Source organism: Apodemus sylvaticus, chromosome 4, assembly GCF_947179515.1.
Source record: "Apodemus sylvaticus chromosome 4, mApoSyl1.1, whole genome shotgun sequence".
Lineage (NCBI taxonomy): Eukaryota > Metazoa > Chordata > Mammalia > Rodentia > Muridae > Apodemus > Apodemus sylvaticus.
In genome coordinates, this window is record NC_067475.1 from 32,393,880 (window position 1) to 32,420,842 (window position 26,963).

At 42.1% G+C, this 26,963-nt stretch overlaps 1 protein-coding gene across 1 annotated transcript in view; it reads right to left on the bottom strand.

Annotated features, from left to right (window-relative positions):
- The window catches only part of Col25a1 (collagen type XXV alpha 1 chain), a 397,132-nt gene extending 388,950 nt beyond the window's left edge, over positions 1-8,182 (bottom strand). The window contains exons 1-2 of the mRNA XM_052179247.1: positions 7,886-8,182; positions 6,863-6,932 (exon numbers count right to left, since the gene is read on the bottom strand). Coding sequence (XP_052035207.1) covers positions 6,863-6,932; positions 7,886-8,182 — 367 coding nt within the window. The remainder of the gene's footprint in view (positions 1-6,862; positions 6,933-7,885) is intronic.
- Between the last annotated feature and the right edge of the window lie 18,781 nt (positions 8,183-26,963).

Below are 26,963 nucleotides of genomic sequence, written 5' to 3' on the forward strand. Positions count from 1 at the left end.
CATTTAGTTCTTTGTTTTACTAAATACTGGAAAACCAGCCATGCGCTTACACAGTAGAGACAGGTGGATAGATCAGAGGTTCAGGGTCAAAAGAACCAAAGGAGCTGAAGGGGTTTGCAACCTTATAGGAAGAACAACAATATCAACCAACTAGACCCTCCAGAGCTTCCTGGGACTAAGCCACCAACCAAAGAGTACACATGGCTCCAGCTGCACATGTAGTGGAGAATTGCTTTGTCAAACATTAATGAGAGTAGAGGTCCTTAGTCCTATGAAGGCTTCATAGATGCCCCGGAGTAGGGGAATTGAAAGCAGAGAGGTGGGGGGTGGGAGGAGGAACACCTCATAGAAGCAGGGGAAGGGAGGATGGGATAGGGGGTTTCTAGGATGGGGTGGGGGGGGACTGGGAAAGGGGATAACATTTGAAATGTAAATAAATAAATAAAAAGAAAAAAGGAAAAAAAAAAGAAGTACAGGGCCATCTCCTACCTCATTTTGATTCCAAGGATAGCCTGAGCTACATAAGACTTTGTGCAAATAACATAAAATGTGATAGATTTTAAATATCTTGAATACTTATTGTATTCAACAATACATCCTTCAACCTGCAACCTTCAAACCTTAAAGAAAGCTCTTGCTTGCTCCACTATTTTTTTTTCTATTGCAAACAGAGGTCAAGAATGACGTCAGCAGTGGATGCAACTGGAAAGGAGACTGTAGAAGGGGGAGGGGCATCCTGCTAGTCAACTCAGTTCCTCCTCCTCCTCCTCCTCCTCCTCCTCTCAAGGAGATGGTGCTTGCCACCTGGTGCCAGAACTCAAGGAATTCCATCATCCAATGCCCTATAGGACAGCCATTTGAAGGAATATGGGACACCTGTGAGGAGACCCCACTCTTAACGTGTGATTCCCCAGTGACCTCAGCATCCCACTCTTAGCATTTAATCCTTTACATCATCAAGTTGTAAGTAGGTTTTTTTTTTTCACTATATAGACTTAGCAGAGCAAATCCCAAAAGATACCAACAAATATCCTTGTCTGGAAATCAGGCATCTGAGCATACCACAGTCCTTTTTAAACAAAAAATTGGGCCTGGGTGGGGGTGAGGGGATGAAAAGTGTGAAGTGCATGCTACATAAAAACCACAGAATGAAATCTCACCCACTTTGGCAAACCAAGGAGGGTGGAGATGCTTCTGTGTTCAGCCCATCCTGAGCTTCAGTCTGTACCCCAGACTGATTCATGCTTTGTTTCCACATTCTCAGCTTCCATTAAACTACCAAGTATTGTTTATAAAGGCGTAGGGGGGAACTAAAGCACTTTTTCTTGATAGGTCTTGGATGGCTTCCACTCAAGATAACAGACTGATGCTATTTGGATAAGTGTCTACTGGGGATCCCTCTGTGTCAGGAAAACGCCCCTAGCTACAGAGCGGTCCTGATTCTGGCATGTCTCCTCGCCTGCTCCGGTCTACCTAATCCCCATGATGATTGAAAATTCCTTCTCCATTCCCTAAACCTGCCAGTCAGACACTGCTTTCATCAATACCGTGTGCTTGACGCTGTGCAATGACAAAGCAACGGGAAGCAAGGCAGGCTATTACAGCCCTACAGGAGGACTAGTTCCTGCACATTCACAAAGGGTTCTCGTTCTCTCTCTCTCTCTCTCTCTCTCTCTCTCTCTCTTCTCTCTCTCTCTCTCTCTCTCTCTCTCTCTCTCTCTCTCTCTCTCTCTCTCTCTCTCTCTCTCTCCCAGCTCATCCAAACATGAAATTAGTAGCAAAAGGGACATTTAGAGGAATAGCTTCTTACAGACAAGCATAGCAAACAAGTTATACACAGGACACCACTTCAAGAGGCAATTTGTCCTTGGCCCTTTGACTGGGGCATTTTGCCAGCTGTCACTACTAGACCAACTGAAAGTGCCACGCCCAAACTGTTGTTCTCATTAGAAGCAAAACAATTTAACACGAATGCCTGGCAGTACTGGCGTGTCACGCTGTGTTGTTTAGTCTTCTAAGAGAATGCCTGTCGTTATCATTAAATAATATGCAAGCAACTGCATCCCTGGTCTATAAACTGCTTCTGATGCTCCATTATATAACTAAGATCTCTCCGTTATGAGTCTATTGCTTGCTGCACTCAATTTGTTGTTTGGTCTCTTTGGTTTAAAAAGAAAAAAGAAAAAAAAAAGCAGGTGTAGTCTACATGAAATAATAGTAAGAAATAGTTTTCTACATTTTATACAAGGAAGGTATTTATAGGGTCTTCTGAAACCGTGGGAAATTTGTCCATCAGCCAGACGCCTGTCCCTGTGTCACTCCCAGTTGTGAGAGGGAGGTTTTCCAATTTACCTACACTTGCTCTCACTTCAGATTCAATCATTTTCATAGATGTGGAAAGTGTTCTGGGACCGCAGAAAAGATCTAATGATCTAAACCTTTTCTGTTTGACGGGCTGGATCCTACCTTCTCTATCAGCTTCAACAGACACTCTTCCATAAACATGCCCAATTTATATATCCTTTTATGTAAGACACCAAGTGGGAGCCCAAGACAGAATCCTATCCACAGAATGAGCCAACATATTCTCTCATCTGAAGGTCAAACTTTATAGAGGCCAGGACCCCAATGCCCATTGTCCCTCCAAGGCCCAGCTACCTCAAAGTACTCTACTAAAAAGAGCTTTGATGGATAACATTTTTGTTGTTGTTTTTCATTTTTCTGGAGTTTCTCCAAAGCAAAACTTTTCTAAAATAAAGCTTCTCTTGAATTCACTTGTGAGCTGTCATGGAGACACAGATAATCTAAAACTAGAGCACAGTGGATAGCTGTCCAACTACAAATTTATTACAGTCCTTAAAGTGGGTGAAATACAAATTATACCTCAGTAAAGCTACTAAAAATAAGTCTGGAACAGATGAGTCAGAAAGGTAAGCTCTCTGTAAATATCTGATTCAAAACTACAAAGATTTTACCCCACGCTCAAGAAGACCAAGTTCTATGTACTTTAGTCGAACTTCACCCACAGTGTCAAAAGATCTCCCTGCAACATTGATAAATGTAACTTAAGAGACTAATATCTGTAAAGAACCAAACACCAATAGCTCTTCAGTTAAGCATAGCTTTAGTTCAAAGCTTGCTAATTAGACACTTGGTTCCGGGCGAGCATCTGAAAAAGTCTCACCTACAACCTGTACCTCTGTGCACTAGAGTTAAGTAGCAAGGAAAAGAAGTGATTTAAGGATTTGGCTCAGTAGTATAGCTTAGCAGTGAAATGTAGGGTAGAACACTGAAGAGGCAAAAAGATAAAAGGCAGCAACTACAACTTAACACATACCCACTAAAACATCAGTGTTTACAAGAACTACCGCCCTACAAGAAAGCGGTAGTTTTCCAATTTTTTTGTTATTTTTTTCAGATGAGTAAATGGCTCACACTTTGCTTGTTTGATTCAGCCAAAGTCACACACAGCATCAGTAGCAGATACAGAATCCCATCCCAGGGGTAACCTGCTCTAAATGCTCATTCTCCCATCCCAGGGGTAACCTGCTCTAAATGCTCATTCTCCCATCCCAGGGGTAACCTGCTCTAAATGTTCATTCTCCATTCCTCACGAAGTCTCTGACTTCCATTCTCTCAGATGTGGGCATGAATCCTTGCCTTGACTTTAGTACATTAACTATTTTCCCTGAGTCTATAAAAGTAGCTCACTAGAAGTTAATTTTCTGGGTTGTTATGAAAATTAGAGAGTACATCTCTTACATTAAGAAACTATTCAATAGATAGCTCATCCTTCTCCCACAGAAGCTCCTTCCTGTGAGGAGGGGGGAACAATAACAACAAGTTATAAATTTTATTATTTCCTTATATCCTACCTGGAAAACCCCTTCAGGAACTTGGGTCTATCAAAGCTATTAAAGCAAACACAAACAACATAGACAACATAGTGTTACTTTTTTTTTTTTTCCCTATGGGCCTTTGGCTCTATTCCTGAGACTGTCAACAAGAGTGTCAACTTCAAGGGGTGGGCATCAGTCCACAGGAACTGAGCTGAGGTCACAGGCCTGTCCAGCTCTGTCCTACAAACAGATGTCTTTGTGACAACTCTTAGTCACAGCTAGAGTCAAACCAGGTGGGAAGCGCTGTATCTCCTTTCTAATCCTTGGCTGGCCCACTGCTCATTCCCTAAGACAATATCTCACTGACTGTATTTCAAAATGGTTTTCTGCAGGATACAGCATCTTCGTTTTTTGTAATGCCTGATTATTATGCAAGCAGAAGGAAGTGTTTCCAGAACAGTGATTATTTGGTTCCTTGTACTGGCAGGTGCACACCTTCCAAGAGTTACTGCTTATAAGAAAGCCAGGTAAACTCTGATGTGATGTGGGTCTCTAGTGGTGGTGAGGAGGTAAAGCAGCTGTTATTGAGAGTTCAACCGAAGGAGGAGGAGGAGGAGGAGGAGGAGGAGGAAGAGGAGGAGGAGGAGGAGGAGGAGAAGCAGTCAAGGAAATCCCATTTAAATTGTCCTGTTATGATGAGCAACACTCCACTGTAATCTTCCAAGATATCATAAGGCCAACTCTAAACATATTAGCCTTCTTCCAGATCTGGTGATAATTAGGTTACATTTAATATCAAGAACCGTATCTTCACAGATAATAGAACTCAGAGCAGTAGAGGTCACTTTTCAGCTTTTTACCAAACTCAGTAAGAATCCAGCGAATTGAACACAGACTGCTTTAAATCCAGTTAGCAAAAACAGCACATGCCAAAAGGACTGGACTCCGAGGGGTGTGGTCAGTGACTCTCAGCACCAGGTGTCTGCAGAATTTAAGTAATCCCAAGCAGCGATGAGGTGATTATGCATTTAATCCTCTGATGGAAATGTGACTTCCTTAAATATCTGACTCCTGAGGTCTGTCCCAACTTAAAACAACTAAGAATGAAAGCCACATTTTTCAAATCTGAACTCCTTGACTTTTCTTCTAACATGAGTGGTAACTTAATTTTTCAAATATTCACATATAATTATGTATGTATATATTTTCCCTGAGGGTTGGGGGTTAAACCCAGGGTCTCATATGTGTCAGGCTAGTGTTCTAAAACTGAGCCAAATCAGTATCTCCAAACCTTTTTTTTTTTTAACCTTTGGGTTTTAAGACTGAATCTTACTAAGTTGTAACCCAGGCAGGCACTGAACTTGCAATCCACCTGCCTCAGCCTTTTGCGCAGCTGGGATAAGAGGGGTTTTTTTTGGGGGGGGAGGGTTGTTTTTGTTTTTGTTTTTGTTTTTTTAACCATCATTCCAGCAATGTCTTCTCAGTCAAAAGCCTTTATTTGAAAAAGTATATATTTGCAGTATGTAATATATTGCATATTGTATGTAACTGGTTATACCATTGTGCCATAGGGCCGGTGAGATGGCTCCTTGGGTAAAGGCACTTGTCACAGAGCCTGGCTTTGATCCCTGGGGTCCACTTGGTGGAATTCGGAAGATAACTCCTAAAAAGTTGCCCTTTGACTTCCATACAAATGCTATTGTACACATACACTCAATATAATTTTTAAAAAAGGTTTTTAACTGTGTATGCTATGCAACCTGGTGTTCATATTTTAAACTAATGTGTAAGCTGACAGCTGTGTTGGTAGTGACAAAAAATAATTCAGAATATTAAAAAAATATATAGAAACTAGCCTTTCCATACACAGCCACTCACCACTTACCAAAACTGTGTTGTTTGACAATTTCCTACACTGAGCTTAGCCAAACTGAAATGGCTATATTATCAATAAATGATGTAGTCTTGTGCAATCTCCACCCTGCATGATGTGATCTGTCCTTGATCAAATGGCACTATGCAACACCTAACTGTATAAAGCACCAAGTATCATATTCTTAAACATTAAATAAAATGTAAAAGAATCACTTTACATGCCTGATAAGTGAAACTAAACTGTTCATAATAAATGAATTACAGTGTTTATCTGAAAAAAAAAAAAAACACTAACACTTGTAGGGTTTCATGACGTATATTCTTGAATCCACTCAATGTTTCCAATGGCCATCATCCAAGACCTTTAAAATTGTTAAATCTATAGATAAATACCAAGCCTCAGAGGTCTGTGAACGGAGAGCTACAATTACCCTGGCTGGATTGGGGGAGGGGTGATATTCATTTATGTCTCCCTCTCCTATTCTCTTAGGTACTGTCACTAAAACAGTTCCCTAAAACTTCACTAGAATCCAGTAAAAACAGAAGAACCTGTCCTGAGAAGGCACTGAGAGTGTAATAGCTCATAATGGGAATTCAAGATAAGGACAGCTTCAGTCTTCATCTCCTTCAGGACAGGCGAGAGACAGCCTCGCTGATAAGACAGAATACAGGCAGGCAACAGGTAAAGAAAGGCTATTTGCACATCTGTTTACCCAAGGCACACAACAAACCTGTTATTGGTAAAGCATTAGACACCAGGGAAGTCAGAATCATTAGAGTTTAGCAGCCATTTTCACCACCACCACCACCAACAACAAAAATGACTGTTTAATAAGATCACGAAAGACTTTCAATCTGAGACTCTAAGAACTCTGTCTTTATCTGCCACCCTGCCTATATTATTCATGGTGATGCTTCCTAGCTTTCCCATAGCAGACCTTAGCATGCTGCATAAAACAATATTTAGGGCTTTTCTGCCATCTTTTGGACTGAGACATGTTGGTTTTATTAAAGCAGGTCGGGTCTGCAGTCTTTCTTCACTATTATTACAGGTAGACTTGACAGCACAAGGACCCCCCCCCTTGTCTTTTTTTTATTTTCCAGGGTTCTGCTGTGAAGGAAACATTGTTAAATGAGGTCCGTTTTACCTGCTGGGCAGTTGCACTCTGAAGGTGCCTCCCTGGCGGTTCTTATTTTAGCCATATGTTCGTAGGATTTCTGCAGGGAAAGCAGAGGGGTTGACACAGTATCAGTAGCACTGAGGAGAACTGGACTCTCTGGCCACATGCCTGCTTCTGATAGCTTGCATAAGGAATATCTACATATATGTTTGGAGTCTTGTCAAAAAGTAACAGAATCCAAGTCCTAAAATAAGACAATGACCACTGACACGGTAGCAGGATTGCAGGGTTTGGCCAACATCTTTCTCTAGTCCTCAATTACCACCCCCACCCCACCCCATCCCCCTTCAGCCCCAGCACAGGCAGGCAGTACAAACGCCAGGCAGTGGTACAGGCAGGTCTAAAGGCACTGGCCAAGAGTGAGTGAGAACTCTACACAGCCTCTCCACTGGAAGTTAATTTAAAAACAGACAAACAAACAAGCTTCAACAGTTCGACCTTTCTTATTACCTGCACTTCATCCTTTACCGAATATAAAACTTTTCTTCAAAGTGTTTGAACATGGAAGGAAAAAAAAATTCGAAGGGTGGAAGGAATGTATGATTCTGAAGCACTATAGGACTGTTTCACTTGAAATCGATTACCTTTTGTATATTAATAACACCTGTTTTCCTAACCTTTCCCTGGGAAGGAGATATGAGAGCTTATATCAACGAAGATTAGTCTCTGTAGAAGTGAGAGATCACAAGAGACTCCAGAAAACTACAAAGAAATCAAATGCTCCTGCACACACTCCCGTTATCCAGGTCGCCGGCCCTCTTTTGTACACCCAATCTCCATATATGTTTAGCATGCAAGCACTATGGAAGACTACGGGAAGATAACAGCTACAGACTTGGGTACTAATCAATACCCGAAGTACTTCACTCCATACTTGGCACACACGGCCAAGCCATCTATGCAGACAGTAAGGGTCTGAGCTAGCCCTGCACACAGGGCTCACACCTGCGCCAAACAGTATTCACGTGCAAAATACCCAGCCTTTCACACCTGAGCCAAGAGTCGCTCCACTTTCTCCTGAACCATTGCCTTCAGCTCATCCACAGTGTCAGGGAACGGATGGAAGGAAGGGGTCCCTTTAGCAGATTCAAGAGCAGCAATCCTCGCCTGGAGGTCGTTGGTTTTCACGCCAAGATACAAGCAAAAACCCACAGCAACCACTGACAGGAGGGTCGCCAGGGCCGTGCACGAAGGCATGGTGCCGGCACAACGCTGTCCCAAGGGGCGCGGATCTTCTGATCCAGACTCTCGTCCCCCTCCGTTCCCTGAAAGCTTCTTCACCAACATTGTGGTGGGGTCGCTGGCCTCCGCTAAGCCTTTCCACCCTCTGCCTCCTCCAATAATCTTAGAATGAGAGGAAGGGCCGGTTCCTCCAAAGTTCAGTCCCTGCGGCTGCACAACTAGTTGGTAGAGTCGGAGCCCCCGGCTTGGAGATGGACCTGCGCGTGGCTCGTGGCTCGTGGCTCGGCGTCCGGATCAGCAGGCGTGGACCGTCCTCCAGATTTCTTCTCCCCCTTCAAGCCAGGAGTGAAAAGCACCGGGGACTGTGTGGCGCCGGGGGTGTTGGGGTCACAGCTGAAATGAAACCCACCAGGGCAGCTCTTCTGACCCCCCAAATCCGACACTTCCTTAAGGGGGGCCCCCGCGCGGAGGCGCAGGGTCCGAGAACCCCTCTCCCTGCTCCGACCTGTTGAGTCTGCCTGCCTATGTCTACCTTTTTCCACCCGCCGACCTGTCTCCCACCTGGATCAGTTCAAGGCCAAAAAGAAAAGGAAATACAGAGACCGAGCGGGAGCGCGGCCCCCGTGGGTGGTAGAGGAATAGAGGAAAGAGGAGAACCGAGTGGTCCAAGCAGCGATCGAGAGCTGCGAGGCCCCAAAAGTATCTCCGCAGACCCGCGTGTGCGAGCCTTAAATACCCCGGGATGCTCTAGTGTGAGACAGTGCGCGCGCGCGCCTGAAGCGCGGACCGCCCCCTCCCGCAGGAGCCTCCTTATTAGCATAATATATTCACCTTCTCCCGGCCCGCCTGGACCCACGAAGGGGCGGGAGCGCGGGTGGGAGCGGAGCCGGAGGTCTCTATTAGCATAATATATGCAAATAGCTACAGCTGCCTCTGTGATTGGAGAAGAGCTTGGAGACCCTTCCCCCTCCCACTACCGAGTAACTTCAGCGTCCCCCTAAGGCCATCTCTCCAGCCTTAGCCGGGGGCCGAATTGAGGACCGCTGTGCAGAGTGGCTTATACTGGCTTAGCCCAGCGCCCCCTCTCTATTTGGGTTAAAAAAAAAAATGGAGAAATGGCCTCCTGAAGGGAAAAACGGAAGCAGAAAGCTCCAGCTCTCCAGATCCTCGCTCAAAGACAGTCAGTCACAGGAGCTCTTCCATCTAGCCCTAGTGCGACGTTTTCTCTCCTCCCTCAGTTCGTTCCCACATGCCCAGAGGCAAAGTGTCTGGCTGACGTCTGCAGGGCACCTTCCCCACTTCCCTTCCTTCCCACGCCTTGCTGTGATTCTCCAACCGACTGGGGAAGTTTTCTCGCCCCTCCCCCGTTTCCTCTAGTCCTGACGCTGTTTCCCCCCAGCTCTGGACTCCTACTCCATACTAGGGTGCTAATGTGTTTTCCTGATTCGCTGTTTGGTGAGTGTTTGAGGCATACACATTTCTCAGGATTTAGGAAAGAGTTGAAGAATGAAGTCAATTTTTCCTCTTCCTTGACTCTGAGTTTGCCATTCCCTGTGGATCAAATTACAAAGTCCCTCCTGGGATTTTTTTTTTCCCCAAATTGATAACAAGTAGCATTTTGCATCGGAGAAGAAAAAATAACTCTCTTTCTCCAGAAGACCTTCGTTTTTCCCTTTTCATCTTAAGAAACATCACATATATTTCTTTCTCTCCTGAACCGCTCACCGCAACCAGTTACTACTATAATCAATGAACAAAATACCACACTGAGCAGTTGGTTCTCTTGTGTAAACTGTAGTGCCAAGGGAAAAGCAGGGTAGACATATCAGGAAGCCTGCACCCACGAAATATCAACAAGTGGTTGCATGAACAAGACCTCAAGACCTGAATCACATCTGCTCACACACCAGCCTGCATGGGTAGCTTGCATGAGAGCCCGTGCCTAGAAGAAAAAGAACTACGAACAATCAATGACTGCTGGGGTTGACTCCATTTTCTTCCAGGACCAGCCCCAGACTAACATCTCTAAATACATAGACATATGAGAAACACTAAATGGACTCAAGAAGGGTGTGTGTGTGTGTGTGTGTGTGTGTGTGTGTGTGTTGGGGATTGATCCAGGCTAAGTATGCTCTCTACCACTGAACTCTACCTCCAACCAAAAATTTTAATATGTCAGTTCTTTCCATATTCCAATAAACCTCAGTTGCTTAGTGTGGGTGTTGAGTGGATGGTGGTGGTGGCGGCACGCGTGGGTTGCAAACCTTTTCTTTGCCAGCTCTCTCAGTGTTTTCTCCTTGAGCCTCTGCTTCATGCCATCTTTTTGTCTAACCGTACTCTCCTCAGAGGAAGTCCTAATCACCATCTTTTAGCTGTTGAGCAATGAATGCATATGCCAAAGCCTAACCTCCTGAGTTTCAGAACCACACAGCTAACCATTGGACATTCATCTCTCCCTAGCAATGACAGCTTAGCCTGAACTGTTCCTCCAAGGCCCACTCGTTCTGTCTTCCCTCTCAGTATGGAGCTGTCCTGACTTCTCCTCACCCTCCTCTCCATGCCCCCCTAAATTCTTTCAGCACATCCAGCCATCCTCAGGCTGTAAACTTTAGTGTCTTAGATGTCCCTACCTGCAACCTGCCATCTCAGCAAACTTACTGCTCATGGCATCTTTCTGCAGACCATTTTCTAGAAATATGAAAAAAAAAAAAACAGTTCACACAAACACAAAGGCCATTTTCTATTCTGAGGCCAACAGCAGAGCACACAGTTCATGTGGGTGATGCTGTGTTCTGTGGATGTTAGCCATGAGAGGGTCCTTCAGCCTCATCTCTCCTAAGCTCTTAGAATGATCAGATCTCAGTGGAGAGATAAGAGTTGGAATTTTATGGACTTGAGACCTTTATCCAGAGGATTAGATTTGCTTTATGCCTTTAGTGGGCATGATATCTTCAGAAATATGCCAGCCGTTAGCACTAAGATTTCAAGACCCAGAAGATTCTCTGCATCAAGCTCAAAGAATGCATGGATTAGCAAGGTTCTGTGGTCTGAACTCACTTTGTTCTATAGAGTTGGCAGAGCATCATTGCTTTGATTTGTACATGGAGACAGATACCAAAAAACAAAAAACAAAAAAAAAAGTGAAAAATAACTAAAAATTCTATGGCCCAGTTGACTCCAGTTTGCCTATGGTTTATATCAACAATAGGACAAGTCAAATAGCTGGTCAATGAACAGGACCATGATGAAAAGAATGATACTGCGCACATGCAACACACACATACACACACACACACACACAGGTGCAAGCCCCCAAGCTACAAAACATCTAAGAGGCAAAACATTAGTAGATGAAGTTAATGAACTTAAGTTGGAAAATTTTTCTATGTAAGCACAAGGGTCCTTATAAAACAGAGGCAGAATTTCAGAGGGAGAGGAGCTGTGTCAGTGGAAACAGGGGTTCTCGGTGTAAATATCGTCTCAGAAGAGAGAAGAGCATCTAAAGCCTTTATTCTAGAAGGAAGAAGAAGGAGTTCAATGGGCTCTCCCATAGAATGCCCAGAAGAAGAGTAGCCTGCTCAGTCAACACCAGGAATTTAGGAATCTGGACCACCAGAGCTATAATTACTAAGGTTTTTTTGTTTGTTTGTTTTAGCTGCTAAGTTTGTAGTTATATGTTGTGATGCCAAAGTAATAATTATCAAAAGAAGACCATCTTTATCTGTACAGACAGCATCAGAAGTCACCCTGAAACCATCCGAGGCCTAAAAGTCAAGCAAGCCATGCAAGACAGAGTCCTTACATCCCAAGAGTTTGTATACTGTCTACACATTGGCCTATTGCCTGGGAAAGACTGGGGAGCACATCTGTTATGTCATACAAAGTCAAGATGCCCTTTACAGCAGTATATTACACTGAAAGCTATGTTCTATTATCTTGATGCCCTCTCATGGAGCAACTCAAGAACAACTAACCAGCCAACCAGGCAGGCAGACAGCATTGTCCTCCTTATCTTACCAACAGAACCAAGGCTCTGACCCAGGACTCCTCACTGATGGAATTACCTCCAGCACCACGGATCACTAAGTCATCAAATACTAGGAACAAACAGGACTTTTGACACACAGATGTGGCCGAAAGAGAAAGAGGGAGAGGAGGTGACGACACAGAAAAGCAATGAAGGGAAAGGAAGGGCTCAAATGGGCTTACTTTTAAACGTAAGAAGGCGGGATCCCAATGTCTCTAGAACCTGATCCATAATGGATATATCATGTAGATGGTAGAAACTTACACATCCTTCAAATCTGGACCATTCATGTGTATTTGGAAAGATTATTAACACATGAGAGTTGTTTGGATAATTACATTATATTGTTTTATGAGGGTGTTAATTACCTTTTTTACAAAGAAAGAAAGAAAGAAAGAAAGAAAGAAAGAAAGAAAGAAAGAAAGAAAGAAAGAAAGAAAGAAAGAAAGAAAGAAAGAAAGAAAGAAAGAAAGAGAAAGTAAGCAAGAAAGCTCAATTTGGGTTATAAGTACCTTTCAATGTACCTTTTAACTTTCAGAACTAAATTTCTAGAACCATGGCTTCAACCACGGTGCACAGCAAATGTACCCAACAGAAACGCACATGTGGGGATTTCTGCCTTCCTTTGTACACCCTCGCCACCTGTTGTAACCTCTAAGTGTCTTAATAAAGAAAATGACGGCGTAAACTGCACGGCGTCACATGCCATTTTATAAACTTCAGAGGAGAGTGTGCGCTCACAGAACCATCTCATGTGAAGGCAGTGTCACAAAGAGAACGGGGCGGTGGGGGGGGGGGAGCTGGAGATAGTTGAGAGGACTGAAGCTTACAAGATGCCCTTCCTCTATAGCCAGGCAAATTTCAATAAATCACAAACAAATTATAAATATCTTTCAGAGCAGACGAGCAGAAAAGAAGTATTTGGCTCCGAGTGACAGCTGAAAAATTCCCTTTCAGACAGATCAAGGAACTGATCCCATTTGCACAAGCCTGGTTAAGCAAGGGCTTACAGCTGTATGAATCCAATAATCTGGACGACGCGCACCCTTCCAGCCCCCTGGCCGGTGAGCAGTCAGTGTTCAGTCTGTTGCTCTGTTATATTTGGAGGGAGTAAGAGAATTTTCTTCTCAAAGCTTAAACAGCAAAGTATTAAACCTACCAAATAATTTTTTTTCTCCAAAAATCCACCAGTTATGCTGATGACTGAAGTGAAGGGACACGTTTTGTCAAATGTAAAATCAACCTTTTCATGCGATGCTATACAGACAGCATCTCTGCGTCGTTGAGTCTGCTCAAGGTTAAGAACCCAGGTGCCAGGGCCATGATCCAGTTTTGCCACTTAATAGTCAGGAGACTTTGAATAAATGGCTTAGCTTTTCTGTGCTTCAGTCTTTCTCCATCTATAAAATAAGGATAATAATATTTGACTAACCACTAGGATATTTTGCTAGGAGAAAATGAGACTGTAATGAGACATTGCATGGCACAGCTGGTATTAAGTACAGGGAATACAGTAAATACTATTGAGACTACTATTATTATTTCAAAAGTGTCCATTTACTGACCATAGACACTGAAGGGTAAGAGCAACACCCATTTTTACACTGAGGTTTCATTCATATACCATGGTTTTTAGTCCTGTTTTAGTTTATATGAACAGAGTAGTCTCAGGACCACCTTCCAGTTGTTGTTGGATGATTTGAGAAATTCCTCTTGCCAAACAATTCTTGCTGTATCTTATATCATTTTTGACTTGTTGCACTTCTTCTAGAACTTCATATAAATAAAATCATACAATATATATTCTAATATGTCTGGCATCTTTTGCCCAATATGGTTTTGATATTTATCCATAGCATTATACATTATAATGTTTTTTCTTTTCAATTGTTATTTTTAAAGCTTTCCTCTTACCTTTTCAGTAAACACTTGGGATATTTCTAATATTTTGCTATGTGGTTATTCTCTGAATATTTATATGTATATTTTTATTGTATATATTTTTAAAGTATAAAGCATCATCTCATTTATAAATGACACATTCATTAAGACTGTTTGTAATGAACAGTCTGGGAATATAGCTCTTTCAGACAGCGAAATATTTTATAATGCATAGTAATCAACACAGTCTGCTACGCCTCAGGGTCAGAAATTAAACCAGAGATCAGAAATTTAAAAAAGAAAACCTGAAGATAAACCTACACATAAACATCCTTTACAATGGCAGTGGAAGGACTCTACAGAGCAATGGGGGGAGGGGTTTCCATCCATTATGTGGTATATTCGTTCAGGGAGAAAATGAATCTGAATCTTTTCTTCAAAGAATATACAAATATTAAGCAGGGAAAATTTATAAACATAAATTACAATCATATTAAAATACTGGGAAAATAACAGAAAAATATCTTTGTGAACTTGTTTAAGGCAGGGTTTCCTAGACAAGACCCATGAACAGGTAGCCACTAAGGGAATGATTGATAAACTGAAATACATTAACTTTAAGACTCATACTTTTAGTTTTTTTTAAAGAAAGACTTAAAATGAATAAAAAGATAAGCAACAAAGTTGGAGAAACTGATTTATGAAACATAAGAAGTGAAAAAATACCTATCATCCAGAATATGTCCAAACATTCCTGAAAGAAAATGAACCAGAAAAATGAACATGAGCTACAAGGGTGTTTTTCCAAGCCAGAAACTAAAACAGTCAGCAACCATATTAAAATATGCCCAAGCCAGAAATAATCAGAAAAAAAAATCACACTGTGACCACAACACGATACTACTGTTCTTGCCCCAAGATGGCTAAAATAAAAGATATCAACAAATGTCCAGGATATTCTGTTTGCTTTTTGTTACTGTGATAAACATGACCAAAAGCAATCTGGGGAGGAAAAGGTAACATGTACCAGTTCATCACTGACAGAAGTCAAAACAGGAAAGTAGGGCCAGGAAGCGAAGCAGATACAACTGCAGAATGATGCTTATTGGTTTGCTCAGTGCTTTCCTTACACAGCCCAGACCCTCCAGCCCAGAGGTGTCACACCCACAGTGGGCTTCAGTCTTCTCCATCAGTCTTAGAGGTAACTTCTCACCTGAGGCGTCTTCTTCCCAGGTGTGACAAATGGACAACTGAAGCTAAGACACGGGGAGCATTTGGGGCAACTGGAACTCCCGCCAGTGCTCAATGTGAATCTGCAGATCCTTTAAAAAAAAAAGAAAGAAAAAAACTATCCAACGCAGTCTCTAAGACAAACACACAAAGCATTATGGGAGGAAGTTTAGAAGGAGTAACAAAAGTCTGAGATCCTATAAAAGACCTTAGTTGAGGACGGGTTAGGAAGATGTCACTGTGTAGAGGTGGATGTTGTAACTCTGCAGCCTGTAGTCACAAGGAAGGTAAACAAGACCTAAGATCTTCATCAGAGTACTGGAGGTGCCAATAGGTATTTATGGCATGTATAATACATACATATATGTGTATATATATATGGAAGTCAGTGAGGAAAAGGATGACTGATAAGCAGGAGGAAGCCAAGAATTGCTGGGATTAAAGTTCCCAGGTCCTACAGGTGACAACTAGCATTAACAATAAAAAGTGATTTTGCCTGGGAGGAGTTGGTGCATTCATTTAATCCTAGAAGACATATATTATAGTTGGGAGCCAGACACATGCAGATCTAGCCACCCTGGTCTATACAGTGAGTTCTAAGACAGCCAGGGCTACACATAAAGAAACCCTGTCTCAAACACACACACACACACACACACACACACACAAGCTCGCGTGCGGCGCTAGCAGGGGGCTTTTGTAGCTAGCCATGGTGCCTGAATTTTAAGCTACTCCAGAGGCTGAGGCAGGAAGATCACAACTTTGAGACTAGCCAGGGCAACTTGGTGAGATCATGACTGAAAATGAAAACAGGAAAACACAGAAAAAAACTGATGAATAAGATAAAAACCCAGCACCCTTCCAAACTTGGAAAAACTGAGAAAGTGGGTTAGGGGAACCTTTCTTAAGACCCAAGAAAAGTCTTATGTGAAGCTTCAGAAAACTGCACAGTTCACAGACCTCCTGAAAACCTTAGCTACTTCCCGTGAGCTGAAGCCCAGCATAGAGCGGCTTACCTCAAGAAAGCAAACACCCATAAGACATATGTGGGGCCCATAGCTTCCTATGAAAACTCTACTAACAAAAGTTCTACTGCTGAAAGGACTGACCGGGATTCTGAGGGTATGGAGTCCTTTCCAGTGCTAAACCTCTACATCCAGGAAGCATCTGGAAAAAAAAAAAAAAAAGCCTGTGGCGCTGCAAACACAAGCTATCTTTCATGGGAAGAAAGCGAGCTTGGCACACAGGGGATAGGGAAGGTCAGAAGGGAGAGCCAAGAGCTACAGAAAACCATTCCCAGGGAAGAATAGACCTCAGTGCTAACCAAAGCACTTAAAACATTTGCTTCTTTAGGTTCCTGCTTTGGGGCCTCTCCTCCTTCGGATAGCCTTTTCGCACATCGGCTTCACTGTTACGCGTCCAGGAACCGTGTCTCGGAACAGGATTGTTTCCAACAAATGCAGTGATTGACGCAAGTCACATGGCTGCCCCATTTCAAAGGAAGAGGACTTGACCGACGCAGATGCAGGAGCTGGAGTTCACTTGGGACCATCGACATGACAAACAACCGCAGAAAGGAAGTAGAGTCAGAGCTATGCAAGACAATAAAGCAATACTCAGACAAATGGATGGTAGATCCCAGGAGATGTGCTGTGGGACCATCAAGGCAGTGGGTTGTAAGACGGGAGGCTGAAGGTACAGAATAGAATGCTTTGTAAAAAATGATTCAGATGATTGCTGACAGCAATACCCAGGGGAGTACTCCTCAGCCCCAGTGGCATATCAGACACATACTCCACAGCCTCTGAGATTTTCACATAATGAGGCTGGAAGGGGTCTGTCATTAGAAATACTTAAAAGTTCCCTGGGTAATTCTGATTGGGAGCTAATTCTAGTGTTAAGTGAGACCCACTACTTTATAAATGCCATTTGAAATGAATGGTTGAAATGAGCAATAAGACACAATTATAGAAAACACATAAAGAAAAAAAATGCATCAAATTACAATAACCATCTCTATGAACACTGAAATCACAAACACAGAACTCAGAGATTCAAAGCCAGAATGAATAACCTCAGGCTTCCAGTTTGGGCAAGAGCCAACTGGAAGAAGTATGGGAATATAGCAAGAAAACATATTTGTGGGGAAAACTTTCAGAATTTTAGTGAAAATAATATAAAGAAACCATGACTGGGACAGCTGGATATTTACATGCAAAAGAATAAACTTGAACCTTGTTTCACACCAAATACAAAATTAACCCAAAACAATCAAAAAAGTAAAATTAGGAAGAACTCAAATTAGAAATTAGGGAAGAAAAAAAAAGAAACAGAATATTTTCAGAACTTGGTTTTAGGCAGTGGTTTCTTAGATTCAACAGCAACCAAACAAGAATAAAAGGAGAAATGGATAGATTGACCTTGATCAAAATCAAGAACTATTTATATTTCAATAGCAATCATCTGAAAGAACCCACAGATTCTGGGTAAATTTCCAAAGCACGTGTCTGATAAGGGACTTGCAGCTAGAAAAACACAAAAACACAACCTAACTTTAAAATGGGCACAGAGGGACTAGAAAGGTGGATCAAAGGTTAAGAACATGTGCTGCTGTTCCAGAGGACCAAGATTCAATTCCCAGTACCTATATGTGGTCTTACAATCATCTACAACCCAAGTTCTGGGAGCTCAGACACCCTCTTCTATATTTTATGGATGGTGCATATATATGGTACACAGACAGACAAAATATTCATATATATATATATATGTATATATATAAATTCTTTATTAAGGGATTACATTTTGTTTTAAATTTTAAGAATGAGGCTAAAGAGATGTCTTAGCAGTTAAGAACACTGGCTGTTCTTCCAAAAACCCAGAGTTTGATTCCCAACACTGTCATGGCAGCTTACAGCTGTTAATAACTCCAGTTTTGGGGGATCTGATGTTCCCTTGTAGGCTCGATGGGCCCCAGACAAGCAAGTTGTCTACAGATATACATGCAAACAAAACATTCATACATATAAAAATATTTTTTAAATTTTTGAATAGGTTCATAATCTGAACAGACATTACCCCAGTGAAGACTTATAGTTACTAAATATACAATATCCATTGACTCGAGAGAAATATAAAAGGAAATTGCAATAAAATTCATTTCACACCCATACAATTAGACAAAAAGATAATAACTATTGCCATCCAATGTCAGAGTCTGCTTGAGCTGATAAAACAAAACACTGCAGACTAAGTAGCCTGGAAGCAACAATTCCATCTTCTACTGTGATCTCACATGGCAGAAGGGATCATGGGATATCTCTGGGGTCTCTTTTACAAGACAGGAAATCCAACCAAGAGTGTTCTTCCCTCCTGACTTAACTGCCAAAAGACTCATCCTTTCTAACACTATCACTCTGATCAAACACAGCTGTTAAAGTAACTTTTATTCACCTGATATAATTGTTGTCTCAGAGGTTTACTACTTAATAAGCTCACCTTTCTAGTTCTTTCTGAACTCTGACTGGCCAGTTTAACCCAGCTGTTCTAGCTTAAACCCCCTCCAAGCTGGCTGATTCAAACTGGCTTTTCTCAGCTTCTCACTGAATTGCTCTGCTTGGAAAGACTGCCTCTCAAATCCACAAGCTGAACTGCATTGACTGCATAGAACTGAACTCCACAGAACTCCTCCCTCTCCTTGTGCTGCTCTTTTAAGTTGTCTCTCTTTCCTCTCTTTTCTCATGAAAGTTGGGTCTATCCTATCTCTGCCTCATTCTGTCAAATCTTTTCTAAGTCATCATTTTGTCTGCCCCTCAATTAGACATCACCTTCAAACATGGCTGCTTTCCTCCACAAACTAACTTCACCTTCACTGCTTGGGATTAAAGGTGTATACTAAAAGGTGTCTGTATTCCAGCCAGAGTAGTCATGTTGCTGGATTAAAATTCCTCTACATTCAGCTATTGCCTCTCTCAGATGTATATCCAAAAGAATACAAAACTCATGTCTACACAAATATATGCACATGTATTTTTATAATAGCTATGTTCATAGAAAACAGTCAGTGGAAACAACCCATATGGCCATCAAGTAACAAATGAATAAATAAGATATAGAATGTTCATTTAATGGGTTATTTTTAAGCCAATAACAGGGAATGAAGTATTTTGTATATGGCACAACATGCTACAAGAAGCAAACACAGAAGAATTCTACATGAAATATTTCAAATATTTCAAGCAAGCAACTAACTGTCACCTGGGTGTAGAGGCAAAGAAAGGATCTGAGATAGCTGATAAGAAATATAATGTTTCTTTGGGGAGTTTTTATTTTGAAATATTTCAAAATTAAACATAGTAATGGTTGCACCACTCTATGGATGTACTAGAAACATTCAGTAGTACATTTAATCATTTGTAGTATATGATTTATATCTCATTGAAATTATTCCACGAAAATAAACTGCATATTGTTTATAATTCAAGGCTAACAAGAGTAAACAAAACTTGGATATATTTTGGCAGTTCCTTAAAAAGTTAAATGTTAAATTTTCCTATAACCCAGCAATTTTACTCCTTAAGAGAAATGGAAATATATGTATTCTGTACAAAAAGGTGTCCATGAATATTTATCTCAATTTTATCACATGGAAAAAAGGAAAACTAAAACAAAGGGCCATCAATGGATAAATGGATAAAGAAAATGTTGTATCTGTATAAAATGTAATAGTGTTCAGGCAGGGAAATTCTGACAAATGTCCCAAGCTAGATGAAGCTCAAAAACATTGTGACAAGTGGAAAGCCCAGGCCCAAATAGCCATATGTTATCCGACTGTTTCTTGCAATGTATCTAGAACAGACAGATCTATCGAGACAGAAATCAGATTATTAGTTACCAGGTGTAGGAGCAGGGCAAACAGAGTGGTCGTCTATGAGGCCCCCACTCCTCTGGGTCAATGAAATTTTTAAAACTAGAAAGAAGTAACAATTATTCAAAATTGATAGCACACTCTGAATATAAAGCATATAGAACTCTGAATTACATACTGTAGGCCTGTTAATTATGTGCTGTGGATATTCTACCTCAATTCAAAATTTCTCATTATTAGAATATATATACTGGCTAGCCAACGACATAAAGTAGAAAGCAAAATCATGGCGACTTTAAAATTGTCCTCATTCTGTTAGATATATAATATGTCATCAGTATATAGCTTCTTAGAGGGATTTTTTTAAACAAATTTTACTCAATTCTTCCAATGTGCTGTGTTTGACAAGACAATTATTATTAAATACAGCAGGGCTTCTTGTGAGAAGCATGTAGCCTTTTCCAAAGCACATTAGTGTTGGTTATCTGAGGTTTCACTTTAGTTCTTTTCTATAATTAGTGAGATATTTAGCTAATTGTTATCATGTTATGTATGTTTTTACTTTTGCCCCTATTGTCTGGATCTAAAATTAAGAAAACTCTTCAAAACAAGTTAACATTGAACAGAAACCTTTGCAAATGGATAGGATGTAACATCAGACAGATTCTGGCAATGGACAGCAGACAAGTATTTAGGCAGACCGTATATTGTAACCCCTCATGAATTATATCTTCCTGGCCACCCACCTGATACACATGGATTACATGTCTGGCACCTGAGCAGGAATCTCTTTCTGACTTGGAAATCCAAGATATATAAGACTTGTGGTAGGTATAATCTTTGTCAGCATGACCTGGCTACTTTCCCGTTGTCATAGCAACAAATCCAATTTGGAGAGCTTCACACACTTGATTTCACAAAGTTTCTAAAATAACTAATATTTGCTACTTTTCAATAATCTGCCCGGAGACCAAGACCTAAACCCAAGCACCAGGTGACCAGGTGGAGTCATATGGCCAATCTCAAGGCCAACCTCAATCTCACCTAGTCATTCCTCACCTGTACACACACCAGCACCACACACACACACACACACACACACACACTGGTGCTTTTCTGAAACCTAGGCAAGCATACTGCAGTGGTAAAATATACCCTTTATAGAATAGGCCTGAAGAAAGACCTATGTAGGCCTGCCTGGGAAACAGACTTTGGTGCCATTTGTAAGATTCCACTGCCCGGGATCCATGGCATGGTTGGAATGGAAGAGCACAGCAGAGGAACTTGGTAGGTTTGTGTTCTTGGTCCAGTGGAGGGGCATGGCTGGAATAGGACCCTGGAAATGTAGGACCCAGAGTAAGTAAGTACGATACACTCGGGTTGATGTTCAACGGTCTCTCCACAGTTTTAAATGAATCTAATAACCATGGTTGAAGAATCACTTCACTTGGGATCCCCTTTATTAGCATGAGGCATGAAGCAAGAAAGCTGAACAAGAAAGACTAGTCACCATCTTGCTGTAGTGGAGGAAGGCCTTTGTCACATGACCTTTCTGTCCTCACATGCCTGACCTCTGAGGTGACCAAGGCCTCCAAAATGAGGCTTACTGTAGTGTCAGTGGACGCCGGAATGCTCTCCTTGGTCTCTCAAGACAACTCTTTACTGTCTGCTTAGATCTTGAGTGTTATTAACAAAATATCTTCTATATTTTGCCCAAGCATTTTTAGGCTTTTTCTTTTTAAACAAGAAAGCTGGGCTTAATTGCAATCAGCCTTTACTGAAAGTAGACATCTCGAAATGTGGCCGTGAGATACACAGGGTTTGGCAGATCGAGTCTGGGGAATGGACTCCAAGTGAAGCATCGAGTTTCCTTTGTTAAGCTTTGCAAATGCATCCTTTAACAAACATTATCTCACTAGCACCTTCTGAGCACTGCATCCTGTCCATCCACACAGGGCACCACCGAGAGGGTGCAAACAGGAGAAAGCGGAGAGCTGTGTCATTAAGACCATCCGATTCTAAGAATGAAGTAATGCGTGTAATTAAAAATGGTAAGGGATGGGCATGGTAGTACATGCCTTTAATCCCAGCACTCAGGAGGCGGAGGGGAATGATTCTCTGAGTACAAGGACAGCCATGGCTGCATTGAGAACCCCTGTCCTAAAAATTTAAATGAAACAAGCAAAGGTGCTAGGGAGGTAAAGGAGAGAAGATGAACTGAGCCTGCAAGACTCCAGCCTGGAGACGTTACAAACTGAAACAGAGATGTCATGTTTTGCGAGGACTATAAATCAAAGGTCTCAAAATTACAGGCTACAGACTGGATTCAACCCACAAACGTGTTTGGTTTGGCCCACACAGCGTTTTTAAAAATAGGAGATTTCCCACTTAAAAAAAAAATCCGGATTTCCATCTTCTGCAAGTCAAAAGTCCTGGCAAGCATCGTCCAACTGGCTAGCCTCGGATGGAGCTGCGCTGAGCAGCCTCCTCAGGGATGGCTGTTTTTTTTCTAGTCACCACATTTCCCATCAGTCCACCCCCCCCCAGCCTCCCCACACTCCTCATACCCAGCATGGATCACTTTCCAAATCTAATGAAAAGCTCTGTGTGAAGGCAGCTTTCAAGCCCTTCTTGGAACCAGGGTATTAGGTATGGACTCTGAGGTTCACACAGCCCCATATACACAGTTAACCCCATTCTCCTATACGAGGTCTCACCGCCATCTTCACTCATCTGAAAGTCCTTCTTATGGGCATTTAAGCTTACAGCCCCTGTGTGCTTGCTCTGTCCCTGCAGAAGAGTCTGTGGGAGAGCCAGCCCAGAGAACACTTTCCCATCAATCTTCCTTCCAGAGATTCTAGAGAGAAGCCACCACCAAGAATTCTCTGTCAGAGCAGGGTTCAGGCATTGTGTCCCTGCTGTGGAGGTCCATGTTGGGTTTTGAATATTGGATTCTCATATCGTTACTCCAGCCCTTAGGGCATATTCAGTCCTCTGAATCTGACCACTCATCATAGAGGAAAATTTGCAGATCAGCCCTGAGGCATAGAAGGAAGTAAGAGCTAAGGTGCATGAGACAGGCTGGCCTGGCTGCAGCATCACACCAGGATCATAGGGTTGTGAAGAGTCCTGGAACTTCAGTCAACTGGTGGATCAAAGGAGGAAGAGCTTCTGGAACTGTGGAAGTCAAGACAGGCATTGGTCGTGTATAATCATGGTTAAGATAGGCATTGGTCATGTATGATTATGATTAAGATAGATGTTGGTCATGTGTGATCATGGTTAAGATAAGCATTGGTAGTGTATGATCATGGTTAAGATAGGCATTTGTCATGTATGATCATGGTTAAGGTAGGCTTTGGTTATGTATGATTATGGTTAAGATAGATGTTGGTCATGTGTGATCATGGTTAAGATAAGCACTGGTAGTGTATGATCATGATTAAGATAGTCATCGGTCATGTATGATCATGGTTAAGGTAGGCTTTGGTTATGTATGGCCATATTTAAGAACAACTCTACACCATGTTGATTGCATGACATCTTCAATTCTAGCAACAAACTGCCATTTTCTCTGTCACAGGCTTCTCTCATCAGGAGGGCATTGACCCATCTTTAAAAGATGTCCCTTACAATGGACAGTTAGAAAATATGATAATCTATCTGGCCACGGTGGTACATGTCTATAGTCCTGTACTCCAGAGGCAGAGCCAAGAAGGTTGTGAGTTCAAGTCCAGCCTGGATATGCAAAGTAAGATTCTGTCTCAAAAAGAAAGCAGACTAAACTGGCTTTGAATTGTGACCATTCCTCGCTGCTCAGTGCCTTGTCTTCAAAGTGCCAAGGCAAGCATGAAGATCAACTCAAATAATAAATGTGAAGTTCCCAGACTATCACCTGATATATATCAAGTCCTTGATAACTGTTAGATTTTATTAATTTTATTATACTTTATGTAGTGCTATGGGTTAAGTGTTAACATTTCCTCAAATTTCATCTGTGAAAACCCCAACCCTCAGTTTGATGACATTGGGGTGGGGTCCTATAGGGGCAATGGGAATAGAGCTTCTATAAGAAGTTTCAGACCCTCTTGCTCTATAGGATAACACACCAGGACCATAGAGCCAGTCACATGCAGACAACGAATATTCCAGAAACTTAACCTTGGACTCACAGAAAAAAATCAGTACTGTTGCTTACAATGGCCTATTTATCATAACCTAGGGTCTCGTCTATTCCCTAAATCCATGATTCAGACCGGATGCACTGCCCACATCCCACACCCTGCCGCCTCTTCTGCCTAAGGCCCTTTGCCAGTCGTGTTCCTCTATGGAGTGGGTTCTATGATTCCACGGGGATTACACCCATTTGTGGTGGAGGGTAAGTTTTGTTTCACAGCAAACTGGTTTAAGGATGGAGGCCAGTGTGTGTCCAGTGTGTGTGATGCTCGAGTTCCACATTCAATGTAAGAGGAGGGGAGGGAAGGAGGGCATAGTGTGCAACTCCCTAAGTTTGACACAGAGACCACATCAGCATCACCCATGCCCAGACTAGGAAACACATTCTCTCACCCTTTGCCACTGAAGAACTTTGAGTTTTAGTCTAATTTCACACTTTCTCATAATAATACTGAGGTCTAGTTTCTGACGTCTCCACTCACACTATAATTGTATGATTCACTTGTGTTTTGTATTATTAATGTGTACATTTATTTACTTGCTATCATAATATATTTGTTCATTTTGCTATTGTTGGCAAAATGTGAGTTTGATACAGACTTTCTGCTTGTTTATTGATATGTTTGTTTCAGCTACTAGAGATGGTGCTACCATAGCACATGTGCTCTAGATGTTTAGTATGTGTTTTTGAGGCTAGGGTACCTAGGAATAAGACAGCTGACCCATCTGGCTTGCTTTAGTGGGTTCGGTTTTTTAATAGATAAGTCTTGTGTTAGTCCATTTCCTGGCACTATTACAGAATAGCAGAGGCTGGTTAACTATAGAGAGAGCAGGCTTATTCGGACTCACAGCTCTGAAGCAGGAAAGCTCAACAGGGACATATCTGCTGAGGGATGCCTCTCAGCAGAGGCAGGTGATATCATAGCTAGTGAGGGTCATACAAAAGCGGTGAGCGCACAATGCGCAAGGGGAAGACCAGACGGCCCACTTTAAAACAACCTGCTCTCAAGAACTAACCCGTTTCCTTGAGAATCAATCCAATCTCTTTTAAAAGCCCACCACCAAACCCCAGGACACTGACCGTGCCTCCCATCATGAATTTAGATAGAGACAGAATGTGAATTCAAATGTCATTATCGCCACGGTGTGTTTCAAAGTATGATCAATGCTCACTGCCACCGGTTGAGTTCCCCCTACAGTCTCACAGACACTGAGTATTGCAGGGGCCTTTGGAAGGAGTGGGGAGACACAGTAGCAGGGCAGGACGGACAAGAGAAGCAGTTGACGGACGGACGGACAGATGCGAGCAAAGCATAATGTCATACATGCACGAAAATGTAATGCAACCAAATATTTCGCACAATAAGTGAAATTAGTTTAAAAAGAAGACAAGCAGGAGGAAGTCATATGGAGCCTTAATCCCGTCGTTCAGGATGCACGGCTCAGCCACCCACAGCCCTGTTCAACGTCTGCAGCTCCCCACCCACCTCCACCTTCTAATCTGAGAAGCATTTACATGAAAATTGGATACTGCCTTAGACAGTCTATAAAGAGATGGCACTGCACTGGACATGGTGAATTTCCCTTAGGCTCCCCATCCGGGCCTGTCCTTGGTGCCACGGGATGGGAAGGGTGCCCGGGACAGGCACTAGTCACTGTTCCCTCTGTCACCCGGCACTACTCCTTCTATAAACATGCAAATTTTACAAGTTTTCTATTTTTAAAAACAAAACTAGCAGTACCCTACTTTAAAATATTAAGAACCCTTTGAAACGATCCAAACTTCGGTGAATGGGAATCACGCAACTTTTTAGGGTTTTTCTTTCTTCTTTACAATAAGAACTATGACTTCAGCGCCAGAGTATGGGAAACATCGCAAAGCGAAGATTAAAGCTTATTGCCAGTGTATGATACCAAGACCTTCTACGGTCTGATTCTAATTAAACCGTCCGACAGAGAGCCACTCACAGCCCCCCTCCTAAATGCAGCCTCCTTTACTAGAAAAGAGATCACGTAAATTCTTAGGTATTCAATTCCCTTACTAAAGCATTTCCCAGCGCAAAATTCACTTTTTTTTTTTTAAACCAAAAGCAGAGGACAGATGAGGCACTTCGCCTTTTCAAATCCACCTCTGTGATCACGTGGTTTTCTTCACTTAAATGTTTGAGCCCCCATTTAACTCACGAGGAATTGTGGGGAGGAAAGCGGGGGATTACAGCATGTCTGCTCCAAATAACCCAGGGCTTATGAGAAATAAGTAATACTCACAAGGAAGCCTGCGTTTGTAACTTCCAGCTTGTATAAAGAAAAATGGCCTTAATTTTATATCTCTCTTGGATAAAGAACCTTATTGTTCTTTTCAAAGTGCAGCCATGAAATACCAAAACATTCTTCCAGACGGATTTCTACCTCGGTTGAGATATTCCCATCCCTTGAAGTGCATGATTACCCATTTCTGAAAAGAAATCTGGACCAAAGATGGTACTCAGAAATGGAGAATGTTCATTGTGTGCAGGGTCCTAAGTTCAATCCCCAGGACTGAAAAATATGTGTGTATACATGTGTATGTACATGTGTGTATACATGTGTTTATGTATGTGTGTGTGTGTTTCTGTTTACATGAGTCTCTCCCCCTTCCCTCCTTCCTTCTCTCTCCCTTCCTCCACCAGGAAAACTAATACATTCAATTTGAATGCACAGTACAT